Genomic DNA, 17,921 nt, shown 5'->3' on the forward strand with positions numbered 1-17,921 from the left:
AAAAGAAGGAGGAAGGTTAAGGAAATCTCTATTAATATCCATTCACCATAAAAGACTAGCCAGCCATAAAAAGACAGCACCTTAAATTAATAATTTTTTTTTTTGGTGATGAAAAACAATGCCTTAATTTAAAACAAGGCTTGGGCCATCAACAGCACTCTGAGAGTTGTTGATGAGGAGAACATAAATCTGCATATATAGATATGTAAGTGTTCCAAGTCCACCACTCAAAAACAATTAGTCAATCATGTGTCCAGTTGATTGGGAAATCCCAATAAGTAAATAACTCAAAAGTGGGAAAGACATGGGATTAAATAGTGGTAGTGAGCAATGAAATCCATGATGTATATACCTATATTTTCTTTGTTAATGTAACAAACTTAAAACAACTGCCTAAAAAGTAGTAACTGGAGCACACAAACACACACACACACAATTTAGAACAACAGAGAGGTAAAATATGCTAAATTTATCGTTATTGAGGGAACAGGATCTAATAGATTATTTCATTTTTGAGACACTTAAAGGAATACTGGTCCAATTGCATATAAATATATGAACTTAGAGATGATTTATAAAGATTTAGAGAGAATTTTCTTTAAGAGGCAATATAGCTTCCAAATCACTGAAGAGAAAATTAACAATAAAAAAATTAATTAATCTAGGTAATATGGAGTAACACTGACCATATTTACCACCCTAAAATAAACCACAAAATGGATAAAATATATGAAGCAATGATTTTTAAGACACGTGGAAACGATCATCCACTAGGACCTTGCCTTGCCACCTCGATACCAAGGCTCCTAGGCCTCCTACTGCCATCACAAAGGATGTCCACCAGGAGGCAACATTTCCTTCCTCTGCTCCTACTGCAGAGCCAGTCCTGAGCAGTCATTTTCCAGGTGTTGGCAGGCAGCTCCCAGAAGTGCTCTCGTGGGCCTTGGTCCCTTTTGGCCACCAGCAAAGGGATCAAGGATGAGCAGTGAGCCTCCTTCCTCATCCAAGACCTAGGAAACTATCTGACTTCTGAGCAGCCCTTCACTCTTGTCTGCTGTCTGGTACTCTCCACTCGGCTTCCCGAGTCCCCGGCACGGGCAGCCTGCACGCTGGCCACAGCCCATCAGAATCTGTTCCCCCGCCAAGAGGCCACGCATGATCGTGAGCAGGGCTCCAGGCCTCTGGAGCAGTGCGGCTTGGACTGGGTCCTGGTCCTGGGCGTGCGAGCTCCATGCCCTTGGTTGAGTCAGTTAACATCTCTAAGCTACAGTTTCCTCATCAGTAAAATGAGGACATAATCAATATGGAAAAAAAACAGAATCTGAGGGGGACTAAATTTCTGGTGATTGAAGATAATTTTAATTTTGATTTATACAACAAAGGACATCATACAATTTTTACTACATCGTATTTCTAAAGGACAGCTTCTACTATTAAAAGTAATGCATGCACATACACACAAACACACGTGCAGACACACTTGCTCTGGTCCACATACATCCCCACGGGCACACACACATGGAGTCATGTACCACCCACACACCCATAACATACACACAACCACACACGTCCTCAGGCGCACACACACACATAACATACAGAACCACATACATCCCCAGGTGCACGTGAGAACACACAAACACACAGTCATGTACAACACACGTCCCCAGGTGCGCGTGTGCACACACACACGTCTTACACACTTTGGCGTTATTCTAAATCAATTTACAATTGAGGGTCCAGTGTCCATTGTTTTATCCACTCAGAAGATCCTGACTTTGGAGCGTGAAGCAGGAGCCCTCCTCTCTGGAGATGGTCTTTACCAATTACAGTCTCAGTAGAGCCAACATAACTGCTCTGGACCTTTGGAAGTGCAGGGCCAGAGCATACCTGGGAACTCACATCCTATACATGTAAACATGTTAAGTGCAGTAGGTTCTAAAGTCCTGCCTTTACAAATATACATTCATTATAAGGGGGAAGGCAAGGTTCAAATTTAGAATTCCAAGACAAAGGGAGTCCGGCAAAGAAAGTGAGCGTGTGGGGAGAGCTGATTCCCAGTCTCTGACCACTAGCCTGATCCTTTTCTTCCCAATGCTGGGTCCATCCCTTGCCACAAGGGGCCTTGGATGTGCACAGGGGAACACTCAAAACTCACATCCGGGATCTGCTCATACCCTCCATACATACAGCTGCCCTTTGGCCTCTCTGTGAGTCCTGGGAATCTGAGCTTCCGGGAGAGCCGGTGCAGGCACTAGGAATGGGTCAGGGGCTGCTGAGACAGCGCATCTGGGGTCCTGGGTTTCTAGAGCACGGGATGAAGCCAATGACCCTGTCCCCTTGGCCCTGCTGACTCCACCCCATGGAGGGCGTGGCCAGAGGAAGTGTCAGGGCCAGAGGGACCCTCTGCAGTGCAGGACCCAGGGCAGCGGGCCCTCTTGCCGGGGTCTAAGAGCAGAAGGCCTAAGGAAAGGTCTGAAGAGGCTGTAAGGTATCTTCATTCCCATTAATTAAACAAAAATAAAAGCATACCACAGGCGTGAGTGGAAAGGGATTTGTTAGAACAAGGGAAGGCACTTGCCAAGGTCTGGCCATAGAGGGCTGGTGGGTTTGTCAGGTTGATGAGGAACCAAGAGGCCGTTAGTCCCCTCTGGGTCTAAACACCTCCTGAATTCCTCCGGGTGACACTGAAATGCAGTGAGACACGGAACTCTCTTAAGTTGTTAAAATCTTCATGGTGAGCCACTCAACTCTCTCCTCATTCTTGGCTGCGAAACCACGGTAAACACAGGCCAGAAACTCATCAGCCTGTTGGTTGGTTCACTATCCGTCTGGCGCCTCCTCTTGTAGGAGCCTTTATCACATCACCCAGGGCTGACCCGGCTCAGGATTATAGCTGAATTTCCGCAGGTGGCATCACTTGCTAGTGACATGAAGCAGGCACGTTAGCCACCTCCCAAACACTGAGGCTCCTCCTGGGAGGAGCCTGCAGACCCCCAGTCCAGCCTCTGCACCACGATGTTCCTTAGTGTCACTACCGGTTTGCTGCCTTGGCCTCTAGCTTTGACCAGATCCTCGCCAGATTATCGATAAATATCACCCATATACCACATCTAAGCTTGCGGTCCAGATGTGACCATGGTTCTTATTTTCTTCCCATCGATGGATTGTTTGATCTTTGTGTAATTGTGTCGGCAGCAAGGCCAGTACAGCCCTCTTGAGGCCTCCCCGAGCCGCCTCTGTGTATAACTGTCCTAGCGCCTCAGGGGATCGGGTCTGAAACCTGGCACTCAGACACGAGGATGTCAGCTGGAGAGACAGGAATCCACTCCTGCTGTGGCTCAATGTGGCCATAAAAATGGATCCCACAGGCCCTGACGTCACTTGACTCACTGCAGGGATGCTCCCACACTGCCGCGTTCCCCCAGAGACTGAGGGCTTTCTGCTTGTTCCGGAAGGTCCCACCCCCGAGGGGACACTGGGTCCATTGGAGCATCCAGCCTGCTTCCCCGCCAGCCCTTAGGGCCTTGGTGGGGCCTGGAACATCAACTAACCTCCCCTTAGAGAACCCTTTGTCCTTTGCAACCAACAGACCTAGGTCATAAGCACTTTAACTCACCTGAGGGTGTTTTCCTCACTTCAGGGGCAGTGAGGACTGGGCTTCTTCACACTCCAAGTGCCCCCGGTCTGGATGCAGACAGTCTGGCTCTCCCCCAGTCCTGCAGGTCCCGGCCACACCTCCTGCTGGTCACGGAGTCTGTGCTGCATTCTCTTCCAGGACAACAGGTGCACTCTGCCCCCCGACCCATCCCCACCAGCGGTGGCAGAGGCGGAGGACAGGCTGGTGAGATTGGGCCTGAGACACTGCCTGGAAATCAGTGCCCCAGAGGCCGCTGGTGACTAGAGGGACCACGGGGAAGAAGGCAGCATGGGATGGGAGGGGGAGGAAGGTTCAGGATAACGAGATGAAAAGGGGAACAGATAGCACCGTGAGGACCTCGACCATGGAAGGGAAGAAGATAGACTGTGACAGCTGGAGTGATATTGGCGTTAAAAGCTGAGGGCATTTTCATTTAATTTTATTAATTACCATTACATATAGTGACATTTTTATTCGATTAAAGATTAGGTGCCATGTCATATAACAGGATATAGTATATTATTTATTAAATAATACATAATAGCAGATATACTAGCATGTTATGTTCTGTTTATTATCAGATAGTATATAATACATATGTAGTTATTTATATACATAATATATAATTCATGCATCTATATAATATATAACACATAACAATGTAGGATTATGATTAATATATTTTATAACAAGATTACATAACAATAATGATGTAATATTATCCATTGTATATCTTGGCTCATGTCACATTCTCACCTTAGGTGCCTGTCAGAAGTATTTATGTATTAAAATTAATATTATAAGAAACAGTTGTGAACCTATCACCCAGCACCAGAACAGGACTATTGACAGTGACATACTGTGTCCTATCCTGCCCTAGGCCTCTTCTCACAGGAAGTAACCAGCATCCTGAATCCTGGCTTACACTTGCCTTGTGTTACTTTCACACACACAACATTTAAGATCAGTTAAAACAAATGAACTGCAGGTACATGCAACGAAGTGGATGCATCATACACTCTATGTTAAATTGAAAAAGTAAGCCCAAGAAGGTAGCCTATAGTGTGCTAAGCTTTTAACTGTGTATATATATGTCAAGTAAACTCACTAAATTAAGAACAACTACAGCTAGAGTCCAGGTGGGAGAGGGACAGATAAAAGGTGAGGTGAGCAGATTTGCTGCAGGTGAGCGAGTTCCTTTCCAGTAACATGTCATTCTCTCTGAAGCAGGAGGCAAGGCCATCTGCTGGGAGTCAGGGAAGAGACAGAGGGAAGCTTAGAGGTGTGCAGAGAGCATAGAATGTTGACACCACTGTGTGGCAAGTGGGGAAATGTGCTCACTAGAGAAATCCTGGAGGATTGCCTGGCAGTGGCAACATGCTGGGCATTGATTTGTAGTCTTAGAAATCTGTGCTGGGAGAGCCTGCTGCCGTCAGGCTCAGAACAATTAGAGCTGGGTGAACCGAGATGGAAGTCGTCCTGGTGAGGAAATGAAAAGATCAAGGGTCAAGGGAGTTTTGTTTGTCATAAAGAGAGTGCTGACTGTGGATGCAGAGCTGGAAGGTGGGGAAGTGGAAGTAAGAGGAACATGGACAGGTAGGAAAGCAGAGGAGTCAGTGCATGATGCCCCAGTGAGGGTGAAGGAGGGCCAAGGAGGCTGGTGGAGAAGCAGCTGGATGGCTATAGTTGGGCACATAAAGGAGAGAGGCTGGACCTGGGGTGGAGACACGCCCGGGTATGAGCCCGGGGGTAGGGTGAATGGGAGGTGTCTGGCTCAGTCTGACGGAGAAGAAGACCCTACAATGACCATACTGGGTGGTGGAGGGAGAATCAACATTGAGGTCTTGATGGTAGGTGGTGAGGCAATACAGAGTTGGTGGTCCAGCTGCTCCTGACTGAGGCAGATGAGCAGGGAGGCCAGGGTGGCAGGCACAGATAGGAATGGACTGGGTTTTCCAGGTGTTTCCAAGAGAGGAGGAGAAATCACCTCATGGGGGAAAGTGAGCATAAGAAGGTCAACCCAGGCTCCTGATCAAACGGAGGGTGTGAGGGGGCAAATCGTCAACTCCAGAGATGGTGGCCCAGGAAGCAGGGAACATGGGTGAAGTGAGGGGACACTCAGAGAAGAGAGGGAGAAGAGTCTTCTGGGTGTAGGGGGAAGAGAGGCCCCAGGACAAAGGCGCACAGGGGCACAGTGATGAGGATGGACTGGCTCTGTTGTGACACTGCAGGAATGGCTGGATCTTTGTCCTGAGGGCTTAGTTTGGGGGGGCTACTGGCCTCATGAGGGCCCCCCTCTCAGCAGCCTGGGCAGATGCTCCCGCTCCTGATAGCTCTGTGGCCACCACTGTTCCCGGAGGGGCTCTGCCTCCATCTTCTATCAGACATTCCTGCCCAGTCCCCGACTGCCAGCGAGGGAGCCTGGGCCTCACAGCCGTTTGCCGTGGAGGGACACAGGCTCCTCGGAGAAGCAGGCTGATCTTATTTTTCTCCGTAACCCACGGCCTAGCAAAGCGCCAGCCTATGGGTGGGCCATTCAGGGGCTCGGATACTTCTTAAATTAACTCAAAGCAGTAGAATAGCCGAGCTGGAGGAAGTGACCACTGAGCTCACAGAGTTCACTGCCCACACCCCCATTCTACAGATGAAGAAACAGAGGCCAAGCAGTGAAGCAGCCTTGGCCAAGGTCACGCTGCTCTTTAATGCTGGCCTCTGTTGGGCATACCAAGTGATGAGCTGCACTGAAGGGCCTGAGAGGGGGCTCTGGGGCCAGACAGCTTGGGTTCAAGTCCCACCCCTGCCATTTACTAGCTGTGTGATTAATGACTGTCCTTCCTGTTAAGTGCCACCTCATTGGTTTGCCATGAACACAGAGTTCCTGGAACAGCAGGACAGAATTCTTTAAAGGTTTGCTGTTGCTTTTGTTACTATTATCACCAAGTGAACCCTGAAATGAAGAACAAAGACAGCAAGATTTTTTATTTTAAAAGATTTTAAAATATGATGATGACTGTTTGATTTAATCTATTCAAGTTTGCATTTGACCCTTATTAACAACTACACAATGGATGACTTTTGAAGAAATGTTACTTCATGTCTTTAATTCTCACTAACTACACAGGCTATTCAACAGGAAGCAATTTTTTTCCAGGAAGAGGGACAAAAAGTTAACAATATCTCTGTACCTCTCGGTTCCCAGTGAGTTGGTTGTGATCTGTCAACCCAACTTTGGGGAAATGCCCGCTCCTCCTGGGCTCGCTGCACTGCCACGTAGCCTCCAGGGGGAGATTTACCCCCACACGAATCCAGTATCTTGGTTCATATCTTTGCTTCAGATCCCTCAAGGACAGCCCATGCACCAGGGCCCCATCTGCCCCACCAGTCTCACCTGCTGGCCTCCAGGAAACTATCCTGGGTCTCAACCATCCTCTGTTCCTATGCCCGCCCCACTACTCTTCACTTTGTCCTTCAAGTGTGGGCTCCTGTGGCTCGCCACCAAGCAGGGGTCTCCCAGTCCTCCACCTTGGGGAACTGCATCGTCCTGCACAGTGCCTAGCGAACCTGTGTGGAGGCAGGAAGAATAAAGAACAACAGGTGCTCAGAGGGGCTGCCTTTCCCACTGCAGGGGCCCTGGAGAGCTTTCTCCCAGCTGGTTATTCACAGGCGTTGAAGCTGTGGAATCTCGATCTTACCAATTTAAAGGGCATCATCACTAATTACGAAAGAAATCATTTTTTCAGTAGCAAAAGGAGAAAAGACTTTGTGCCCCGTGCCCCCATCTTTCTTCCTCTGCCTTCAGAGGTGATTCTCACTCTCTGGGCAAGGGTAGAAAGCAACAAACAGAATATTATTTTTCAATGATTCTTCTTTCCCACTCTGAAGATTGCATCCCAAGACCGATGAAGGCTAGGATGGTTTGGCTTCCCTGTACTGAGTATTCAGAGGCTCAGGAGGGAGGGGGTTAGGGAGATAATTCAGCATTATGGAACCAAACAGAGACATTAAAAGGTTCTACTCTAAACAGAAAGGAAGCAGGATGCTATAGAAATGGGAAAACCATCATTGGAAATGAAATAACGAGTTACAAGACAATAAACATGAAGATGTAAAAAAGAAAAAGTACATCAAAATACAAAAAGGTGGGAAAGGGAGACGGTAGCAAGAAAAGATAGATTTTTTTTCTCTTTCTTTTTCCTTTTTCTCATTATTCTTAGGATGTGTTGGAGCCTACGTGATTATCAGTCTAAAGGAAATAGATATGATAATGGGTTGATATACTTGAAAAATAGGGTAACCACAAATCGAAAGAATATAATAGAGTTGAAAAAAAAAAACCCAAAAAAGAAACAAACTCTAAATGGCTTAAAGAGTTAAACATTAGACAAGATACTAAAAAACTCTCAGAAGAAAACATAGGCAAAACATTATTTGACATATATATCAGCAGTGTTTTCCTAGGGCAATCCACCCAAGCAACAGAAAATAAAAGCCAAAATAAACAAATGGGACCTAGTTACACCTATCAGCTATTTCAAAGCAATAGAAACCATAAGCAAAACAAAAAGACAACCTATGGAATGTGAGAAAATATTTGCAAAAGATGAGACTGAACATGGCTTAACTTGTAGACTATAAAAATAGTTCATACAACTTTATAAGAAAAAAAAATAAAGAACCCAATCCAAAAATGGGCAGAACAACTAAACAAGCAATTCTCCAATGAAGATATACAAATGGCCAATAGGCATATGAAAAAAAGGCACAATATCGTTAATTATCTGAGAAATGCAAATCAAAACTACAATAAGCTATCATCTCACACTACTCAGAATGGCCACCATTCAAACATCCACTCACCATAAATGCTGGAGAGGCTTGGAGAAAAGGGAACCCTCCTACATTATTGCTGGGAATGTAGTTTGGTGAAGCCAATGTGGAAAACAGTATGGAGATTCCTCAAAAGACTAAAAAAAGACATCATTTGATCCAGCAATCCCACTCCTGGGCATATATCCAGAGGGAACCTTAATTTCAAAATATACCTGCACCCCAATGTTCACAGCAGCATTGTTTTCAATGACCAAGACATAGAAGCAACCTAAACGCCCACTGACAAATGACTGGATAAAGATGTAGTATTTAGATATAAAAGAATATTACTCAGTTGTAACAAAGAAGGAAATAATGCCATTTACAGCAACATGGATGGACTTGGAGATTATCACACTAAAGTGAAATAACTCAGACAGAGAAAGACAAGTAACATAATGATATCACTTATATGTGGAATTTTTAAAAAAGATACAAATAAACTTATTTACAAAACAAAAACAGGCTCACAGACTTAGAAAACAAACTTAGGAGTTTGGGATTAACAATTACAAACTACTACATGTAAAACAGACAAACAGCAAGGATTCACTGTAGAACACAGGGGAAAATGTTCAGTATCTTGCAACCTATAATGGAAAAGAACCTGAAAAAGAATAGACTATGTATATGTACAACTGAATCACTATGCTGTATACCTGAAACTAACAAAACAGCTGTATATCTGAAACTAACTAAACATTGTAAATCAACCACATTTCAATTTAAAAAAAAAAAGATAAGCTCTAAATAGCTGTATTCAAAGAAAATCTTCAACTCTTACCTCCTACAAAAAGTAAAATGGGAATCTTGAGCAGGACCAAATTATACTGAATGAGAGGTTACATACCTTCTCCAGCACGTGGCCCATGGTACACATACATCGTGTTTTCCTTCAGGTAAGAATGGCCCTTACTGCCCAGGGAGCGAGTCCTGCTGGGACAAGGCCTCTGTGGCAGTGGCCTCCTTGTCACCGCTCCATCTCACCAGAAGGCCAGGGTTTTCAGAGGGGAGGGAACACAGAGCTCATACACTTCAGATATATTTCCTGAGAAAAACTGTGGAAAGACCAAATTCACCTGCAGTGCAGGAAACATGAGCACGGCCCCTAAGCAGACTGACAAGCCCGAAGCAAGACGGCCCGATGTTCACATCGGAACCAGAACAAAAACCGTCTGGCCCCAGTTAAACGATCACCATCTCACCTGCAATGAACTGTTCGTACTCAGTGTCAGGGATGTTTCTGTTGAGACTTGAGAGATCAAAAAAGTCAGACCAGGGAATCCGGACCTGGTGGATGTCCAGGCTCTGCCAATGGTAGAGGCGGCCCCAAGAGGGTATCACCAGCACCGACTCCTCCATTTTCAGCAGGGTCTTCAGGAGGAAGGCGATGTGGATACAGACGCCCCTACGGAGGCTGAAGCCCTCCGGAGGGTTGACATAACACAGAAGGTACCTTGCAGGGAGCAAAGGAGAGCGGGTCTTCAGGGCCAGGTCTCTGCACAGGAATCCCGGCTTAGATAGAACAGATACAATGGGAATCTCTGCACAGCACATGGCCTAGACTCAAGACACGTTCAGCAGCTTCTGGTTTGTATAGTGGAGGCACTGCCCACCGATCTCTGTGTGGCCAATTATTTCGAGTCCGGGAGCACATGCAGAAGACATCTTGGCATCTGTCTATCAACGCTAAGCACCTGACTAGTACCTGAGCACCCGTTCTCCAGGAGCTCTCAAACTTCTTGGCCTAAAGACCCCTGTACACTCTTAATTACTGAGGACTTCAAAAGGCTGCTGTTTATGTAGGTTAAATCTATCAATAGTTCCTGTGTTAGAAGTTAAATAAGAACTTTAAAAAATGCTTATGAGTTCACTTAAAAATAATAACAACCTACTACATGATACCATTAATACTCTTAAGCAAAAAATAAGTATATTTTTCTAAACAAAAATCATTAATGAGAGGAATAGCAGTGATTTTAATTTCTGAAAATCTCTTTTGGACTGGTGAGAGCTTAATTCTATCTGCCTCTACATTACCTGTTTTGTGATATCACAGACCAGGTTTTCCCTGGAAAACCCCACAGGAAACTCGGGAGTGCAAGAGTGTGCAAAAGGCAGGTGACTTCCCGGCATTTCTACGAAAATAGTCTTGCATCTCAGGGGCCTCGGACTCACTTTGATAACTGCTGCCCTACCCTAGGCGAGACTCTCCTACACAAGAGCCAGGCAAGTGTCCTGGCTTCTTTAATGAGTTACCGCAGCAACACCCCTCCCTTCTCTGTGTTAATGTTTCCCACAACCTCCATTACTGCAGATGAGGATGTAATCCTCAACTGAGGCCTCTAATCCCAGAAGACTACCAACCTTGAAAGGGAGGGCCCGTCTACCATCTCTACACCCCACACAGTCTATTTTGAGTCAAGCCCTAGATAACTGCTAATTGACACTGACCCTTGTCTTACTCCTGAGTTTTATCGAAGGAGCCAACATCTGGATGGAACTGAAATTTCCCTGCTGATATACAAGGCTGATAAACCACCCTATTCCAACATCTGATTTTGGGGCTCTTCAAAACCCGGGTAAGGCCCCGCTTCATAAATGACGGGTCCTCCACCTGCCCTTCCCAGGGGTTCTGGGAGGCCGCGGCCACGCAGGGCTACCCGGACTCGCGGTCCAAGCCCCAGAGCCCGAGGGGGAGGAAAGCCGGAGGCTGTGCCCCAGCCCTGTCCCCCCCGCCCCAACCCGCTCCCCGGCACCAAAGCCCTCCCCGGCCGCCACACCAACCCGGATCCCACCCCGGTCCATGTCCACTGGCCCCGCCAACGGCGCGGCCGTACGTTTACCGTCTGTGAGACGCCGCCCCAGAAAGGATGTCGGCCGCCGACTGACGCGGCCAAAACTAGTGGCCCGGCCAAGCAAGCCGCCATCCCCAGCAGCAAACACCGCCATGGTCCCGGGCAGCTGCACACTTCCGGAGCCCGCTGCCTGCCCCAGAAGCGCACGCCGGCCCGCGAGGAGCGCGGCGTCTGTATTCATGGCAACGCCGCGGGGCCCTCCCCTAGCGCTTGCGTCTGCGTCCTCCCGAGGCTAGACGTGCGAGGGCAGAACTTTCGGAGCCAATGGGAGCCAGGGCGCGGCCAGGACGGGGGTGGGGGGAGGCTTATGGGGCAGCTGGGTGGGGCCGGGGCGGGCGGGGCCGCGCGGACGTCCTCACCTGCAGGTGGCACCGGCCGGAGGCTGGGGCAGTGCTGCCACCAGTGGGCGGGGCGGCGGGGCAGCGGGGCGGGGGCACCCTCACCTGTCTGTGTGCGGGGCTCAGCCTGGGCTCCGGGGCCTCCGCTTGCACCGGAAGTGGACCCAGGCTACCGGTGGGCAAGATAGAGGACTGAGCCCAGGCAGGCACGGCTGGCCAGGTAGGGCACCTGAAGTGCAGATCCGCCAGGCCGGCTGCCGGCCTTGAATACGCGCTGCAAGGCAGTTTCCAAGAAGACGGGATCTGTCCCAAGAGGGGAGGTAGGGCAGGGTGCCAGATGCCTGGTTGGGTGCGGTCTTACAGGAGAGCCACGTTGAGAGGGTGCAGAGCAGCCCCTGTGTTGGCGGGGCTAGGAATTTGGGGTATAGGGTGGGGATGATGTGTGCCATGCCCTGTGGTCTCCCAAAGAACTCGCACCCCCAAGCAAAGGACCCTGCTCCCTCCACCCTTCACTGCATCCCCTGCCTTCCCCAGCACCACCGCCCCTGCCCCCGGAGTGTCCCATGACCTCTCCCCACACCAGGCACTGTCCCTGTTACAGGTACTTATCTCCTGGTGGTTCCAGCCCAAGGGTGGGGGCTGTATCTGATCAGTTAGGATGCCTGGAGCCTTTGTATGAAACCTCAGACTATAATGCAGGCGTGCACAGAGGCCCCTCAAACAGGATTCCCTGCATTCCCTCCCCACCACGCACCCACAGCGCAGCTGCCACACCAGGCCAAGCCTACCGGAGGACCGCTGTTCCCTCTCCTCCTGTCCCTGATCAAGAGTGCACCGCCCACACTGCTGGGTATTTAGTGGGCCTTAGAAGAGCAGCTGGTATTTTCATGGACAAATATTTGCTCTTTTGGGAAGAGTTGAGTGCAAAGGGATGTAGGGTATGCCTTTTCTGTTGTCCTGGAACTGGTGACTAGGATGCAAACTTAAGTCAAAGCAGTTTTTAGAGAGAGCTGCAAAATATCTTACCCAAAGATCACTGTTCCCCAACAAAGGCAACACCACCTGGAGGCTGGGGTCCTGGTCCCTCTTTCTGGAGGTTGGGCTTTGCACCCTCCAGCTGGGACAGAGCCCGAAACAGCTCTGAACACGCTCCAACAGGCTTTCCCAGCACAAACTGCCTTTATTTTGAATCTGGCTGAAGGAAGCAGCTGAGAAATCTGGGTAAATCTTCCTGGGTGTAACCATGCCTTTTGTGCTGAATGAAAGAGCGGCACTCCACATGCTTACATCTTAGAACTGAATGTGTGTCGAAGCCTTCATGCATGTAGCATGTTGGGAACAGCGTTTCATGGTGAGGGGAACTATATAACTTACATGTGTATGGGGACGCCCTCACTCCAACAGGCTTTTCCTGCACAAACTGCCTTTATTTCGAAATTGGCTCTTGCTGAGAAATCTTGGTAAGTGTTCTTAGGTGTAGCCATGCCCATTATGCTGGATGAAAGAGCGGCTCTACACTTGTTCACATCTCAGAAATGAATGTGTGTTGAAGCCGTCATTCATGTAGCGTGTTGGGAACACAGAATTTCGTGGTGAGAACTATGTAAATTACATGTCTATGATGAAGAACTCGCTAGAACCGGGTATTCCAGTGCATACTGCCTTTATTTCGAAACTGGCTTCTCAGAAGCCTGTGGTCTCCACTGCAGGTCTGTCTCCAAACCCAGGGCCAGCATGGTGACTCTGCTCCCCCTGTCTATTCTGGAAGGTCTAGGTGTCCTCCATGGCCCTTCCACCATTTTTTTTTTTGGAAAACTCCGCAGATGGAATGGGCCTGAGAACAGGAGAGCTGGATGCCAGAAGCCACAGCCCAGTGTGTGGCTCCTGGGAGGGGCATCTCCTCTCCGTGGGCTCTGATCTAACCTCCCCTCTCCCCCACCCCCACCCCTCTCCTCCTGCATTTCCTGATTGATCCCTGGATAATGGTCCATACCAAGAATGACCTGGGAGAGATTTTATGAGTCTTTAAGTGGAAAAAAAGAAAGAAATCTTTAGACAAGTTACTGAAAGTAACTTCCAGCTTTACCGGGAAAGTCCTCATTCCAATGTTTAAGGCTAGTTGACAGGGTGTCAAATTGCTTAACCACTCACATCTGAGCAAGTGCTACCTCTCTCTCCAGCTCCCCGCAGCATCCACCTGTGGAAACTTGGCCAAAAGAAGGCAAGAAAGCTCTTTCCCCTCGCCAGCACCAGCGTGGCTTTGGAGTCAGTGGAGGCTGAGAGAAAGGGCCCCGCCCTGAAGTTTGGGGGGACTCCAGCCACAGCCAGAGGAGCGGGGGTTTTCAGAGTGGCCCAGCAGGGAAACCAGGCAAGGCCACCTGGCCCAAGTCTTCCCTTCCCAGAGAGCCCCATGAACTGCTTTGGGCCACACTCCCCGTTTGGACCCCCTGCAAAAAGGTACCACGGGAGCCACACCTGAGAAGGCAGAAGGACAGCCCTTTAGCCTGGGGTCCCTGCAGGTGTGTCCTGTGAGACCTGTGGCCACATAAGTTCCTTGTCTCTCCAGGTCACTGAAGGGACTGTGCTGGGCATCTTGGTGGTCAGGGACATGGGAACACCTCTAAACTCTGAAGAAGGACAGAGAGGCTCTTCCCGGAAGCAAGGATTCCAGGGAGACACCTTGCCCAGAACTGGAGGACTGTGTCCTGAGTAGACCCCTGGGAGGCAATGTGGGGCTGTGTGGTCCTCTTCTGAGAAGGGAGCAGGTGAGTTTTCCGGGGGTGGGGTCCTGCTTTGTCCAGACATGTCCTTGTGTAAGACTCATTTACAAACACCTCCAAGTCCACCTAGGGTTGGCCCCAGAGGTGGGGGTAGAGGAGGAGAGTGAAGGGTGCAGACTTAGGGCCCCCCGAGCCACCCAGGGAGCCAAGGGTCAGTGGGAACATCTTGGGAGTCTAGTGCAGGGGTGGAGGACGAGCACTAAGAACATGCCAAGTCATGCAATAAAGTGACCTGTGACCACGAGACACAGGTGGCCGTACACCAAAAGAGGCAGATAGAAATTTAGACCCAGGATCTGAGAACCTTGAGAGGGGCTGGAGGGTCCCAGGAACCCTCAGGAACAGCTCTTCTAGGGGCACAGACATCCCAATACACACATTTCTCATGGAAGCTTTTTGGGGTGCAGAGTGAGTTACCAGGATCCTGAACTTAGTATGGAATCCCACCCCCTTGTTCATCACGGTTCCTGGCAATAAATTGCTGTCACTTGTCCCTGGACATGCACAGGGGAGCTGACTGCTGTGGGGGTCACTGCAGGACTAGAATCTTCTGGTGTGTGCTCTGTGACCACAGAAACCCAGGGGGATTTCTCAACGGGAGAACCTGGAGACCATGCCTGCAAGGACCACCCTCATGGGATGGCCAAGGAGCTCGTGGTACCCAGGTCACCAAGTGACGAAGTTGTGAGGTTGCCTGGGGTATCCTGGGGGCATGTAGATTTCTGAGGTCAGCACGTGGGCCCAGCACTGCTGGATGGTCTGCACAAAGAGGGGCCTGCCCTCCTGATGATGGCTCTTAACACCTGCAGGGAAACTGCTCTCAGGGCTCCTGGAGGTCCATATTGAGAGTGTCCTGCCAGCCTTGTGGGGTCACCTTCCCCTGATGCAGAAGTAGACCTCTCTCCCTTGAGGCCCAGGGGACACCTGGCTCAGGTCCCACCTGTGTGCCCTGGACACGCAGAACCCCAGAGCTCTGGCACAGCCTGGGGTGTGGTCGTGTCCGGGCAAGGAAGGCCCTGGGAAGGGGCTCATTCAAGGGCAGAGGCCACTCTGCAGAGATGCTGGACCTGGCAGCAATGCACTGCTTCAGTACTCCCTTGGGTTGGGTTTCCAAGCTGTGGGATGGAAGGGCCTCTCCTTCCTGCGGTGCAGTCGGGGGAACTAGATCCATCGTCAAGGTCAGCCCTGAAAATGGAGGCTACGCTACCTCCATTCCTGGAAAGAAAATCAGTCCCCTCCATTCCAGGTGATTCAGAAAGTCATTCAGCAATGTTCGGGGCCCCCACTTTAGGCTTTGAATTAGAGCTGAGCGGCTTAGGAGGCCAGATCCCTGTCCGTGGCTCCAGGAGCAGGCTTTCTGCTGGGGGACAGGATCCTCACAAACACCTGTGTCTTTGTGGGACACTCCCCTCTGACAAGCTGGGAGGCAGGGTGTGGTTGTGGGAAATCGTGTTTACATGAGTAGAGGGCCACCATGTGGTGGCGGCACAGGAGACTGTGAGAATGAGTCCCACAGCCTTTCTGGAATCAAAAAACTGGCAAATGTGAAAAAGTGCATAATTTGTTTTATTGAACAGGCTGCTTATGTACGTTTGGAGGACCAGGTTCAAGGACTCAGCATCCCTCCAGGACAATAGCCTCAAGAGAAGAACAGACAGAGCAGGAGGAGATCTGGGGTTTCTCCCAGGAATGAGGTGGAACAGGGATTTATGCAGATTTGCAAGGAGTCCCCGACCACTGAGCATGGGGTTACAGCCCCACGAGACCCCTGTCATGTTTGGCTTGGGCTCTGGCTCTGGCCTGCTCATGTATTCTTCCAGCAGAGTTCCAGAAACTCAGAGGGTGGACTTAGAGGGGCTGCGTTTGGAACCTAGTGAGGAGGTGGAGGGTCCTTTATATTGAGTCCCTTCATCCTAATCACCGTAGCTGAAGCCCAACACCCCCCAGGCCCCCATGGTTGCCGTGGAGGGAGAACAAGCCTGGCAGGCGACCTAGGGGTCCCACTACTGTGTCCTTCCCTTGTCTTCGTTCCCTTTCACCGCGGAAGGTGTGATTGTCTCATGTCATGGTGGCCTCCACAATGTCCCTCCCAGTAATCTCTCTTCTCCATCAGGTGGGGTTCCCAACCCCGCTCAGCCTTCTCTGCATGGATGCTGAAGGACCAGGCCCACCTGAAGTTCTGAGCTTGAGCAGTAAGGTGGAAACAAAGAAACCAATGGAAACAAAGAAGCAAGTGTTTGTGGCAAAGCTCCCCACCACAGAGAAGCTGCCCTGAGTGGAAGGGAGAGTGTGGGCATGCCCGTTTGTTTCCTGTCTCCCAGTGCTCTTAGCTTTCTTATTGCCTACCTGCATGGTTACAACAAAATGATCTGCAAAACTGAAAATATTTACTCTCTCACTTTTACAGAAAAGGCTGGCCAGCCTCTGGTCCGGTACCAGGCAAGAGATTGGAGTTCCTTTCCAGTTTGGAAACATCTTGGTAGGCCCAGGTTTGCAAAGGTCTTTAAGAGTAGTTACGGAGTTTTGCTTTTAAACTTTTTTACGGCTGTATATACTTGTGAGATGTGGTTGTGATGTATAATTCTGAGCCGGGATTTTCTCAAACTGTTTCTCACTTCTTATACCAGACATTCCTAAATTCCAAGTGGAACTGCATATTAAGGAAGCCATGGAATTTAGCTAAAGGATACAGATTTCATTTCCTTTTAAGCATCGATGTACCTCCATCATGGCAGTATTTGTTATGTGTTATTGATAGGGGAACTAAGTAGTAAACAGATTAATAGAAAATAGGGGATTTTAGGTACACAGGTTCATCTTTTCAACGTTGTTTGTAATATTTGCAGTTTAAGATGACCATTCCTGAGAAACAGGCAGCCTCTTAGAATGAAATAGCATTTCCTCTGAAATATAATTAATTTTTATTTTGTAGACAGCAGGAAGGGTAATAACACATCACACATTTGGGGACGTCAAAGAGAAAATGTAACTTTCTGGGAGCTCACTCCCCCGCCTCCCCCTGCCCTTTTTACTGTCCCATTCTCCCTGGAAGGCTCTTTCTTATCTTCTGCTCATGGCTCCAGTAACTCTTTCTTCCTCCTTGTTCCTCAGCTGGTAACGTTAGTTTTATACTTTGAACAAGCAAACAAGCCAACAGAAGAGAAATTTCACAAGCAACTCCCAGCACATCCGCTCGCCTTCTGATGTCTGTGACCTCACTCTCGGTGCCCCACTGCTTATTAAAATTGGCATCGAAAGCCAGTTCCTCCAAAAGTCCCCGAGGCCCCATCCCTCCCATCTTCTCTGGGTTGTCACTCCCAAAACCATCCTCTCTTTCACTGCCTCATCTATTTTGTTCTCCTGCTAGTTGGCACCATCAGTATATAAATGTCCATCCTCTTAAACAAACAGCACTCCTTGACCCTAATTCACCCCC

The 17,921-nt window shown here is 49.1% G+C and overlaps 1 protein-coding gene and 1 long non-coding RNA gene across 3 annotated transcripts; one reads left to right on the forward strand and one right to left on the reverse strand.

The window, feature by feature from the left end:
* Nucleotides 1–6,909: 6,909 nt before the first annotated feature.
* On the reverse strand, nt 6,910–11,375 carry LOC140699654 (GDP-fucose protein O-fucosyltransferase 2-like). The gene is made up of 3 exons (XM_072972267.1): nt 11,356–11,375; nt 9,715–9,965; nt 6,910–7,201 (listed from the first exon to the last, which is right to left on the reverse strand). Exons 2-3 carry the CDS (start codon nt 9,869–9,871, stop codon nt 7,059–7,061), a joined length of 300 nt encoding a protein of 99 aa, XP_072828368.1. The 5' UTR covers nt 9,872–9,965; nt 11,356–11,375; the 3' UTR covers nt 6,910–7,058.
* Nucleotides 11,376–11,803: 428 nt separating this feature from the next.
* On the forward strand, nt 11,804–16,812 carry LOC140699608 (uncharacterized). Of its 2 annotated transcripts, none has more exons than XR_012077820.1 (3): nt 11,804–11,925; nt 16,063–16,179; nt 16,599–16,812. It is a non-coding gene; the product is annotated as an uncharacterized lncRNA (long non-coding RNA). The 2 variants fall into 2 exon arrangements; XR_012077819.1 differs by lacking the exon at nt 11,804–11,925 and adding an exon at nt 14,446–14,470.
* The last annotated feature ends 1,109 nt before the right edge of the window (nt 16,813–17,921 follow it).

This window comes from Vicugna pacos, chromosome 11 (assembly GCF_048564905.1).
Source record: "Vicugna pacos chromosome 11, VicPac4, whole genome shotgun sequence".
Taxonomy (NCBI): domain Eukaryota; kingdom Metazoa; phylum Chordata; class Mammalia; order Artiodactyla; family Camelidae; genus Vicugna; species Vicugna pacos.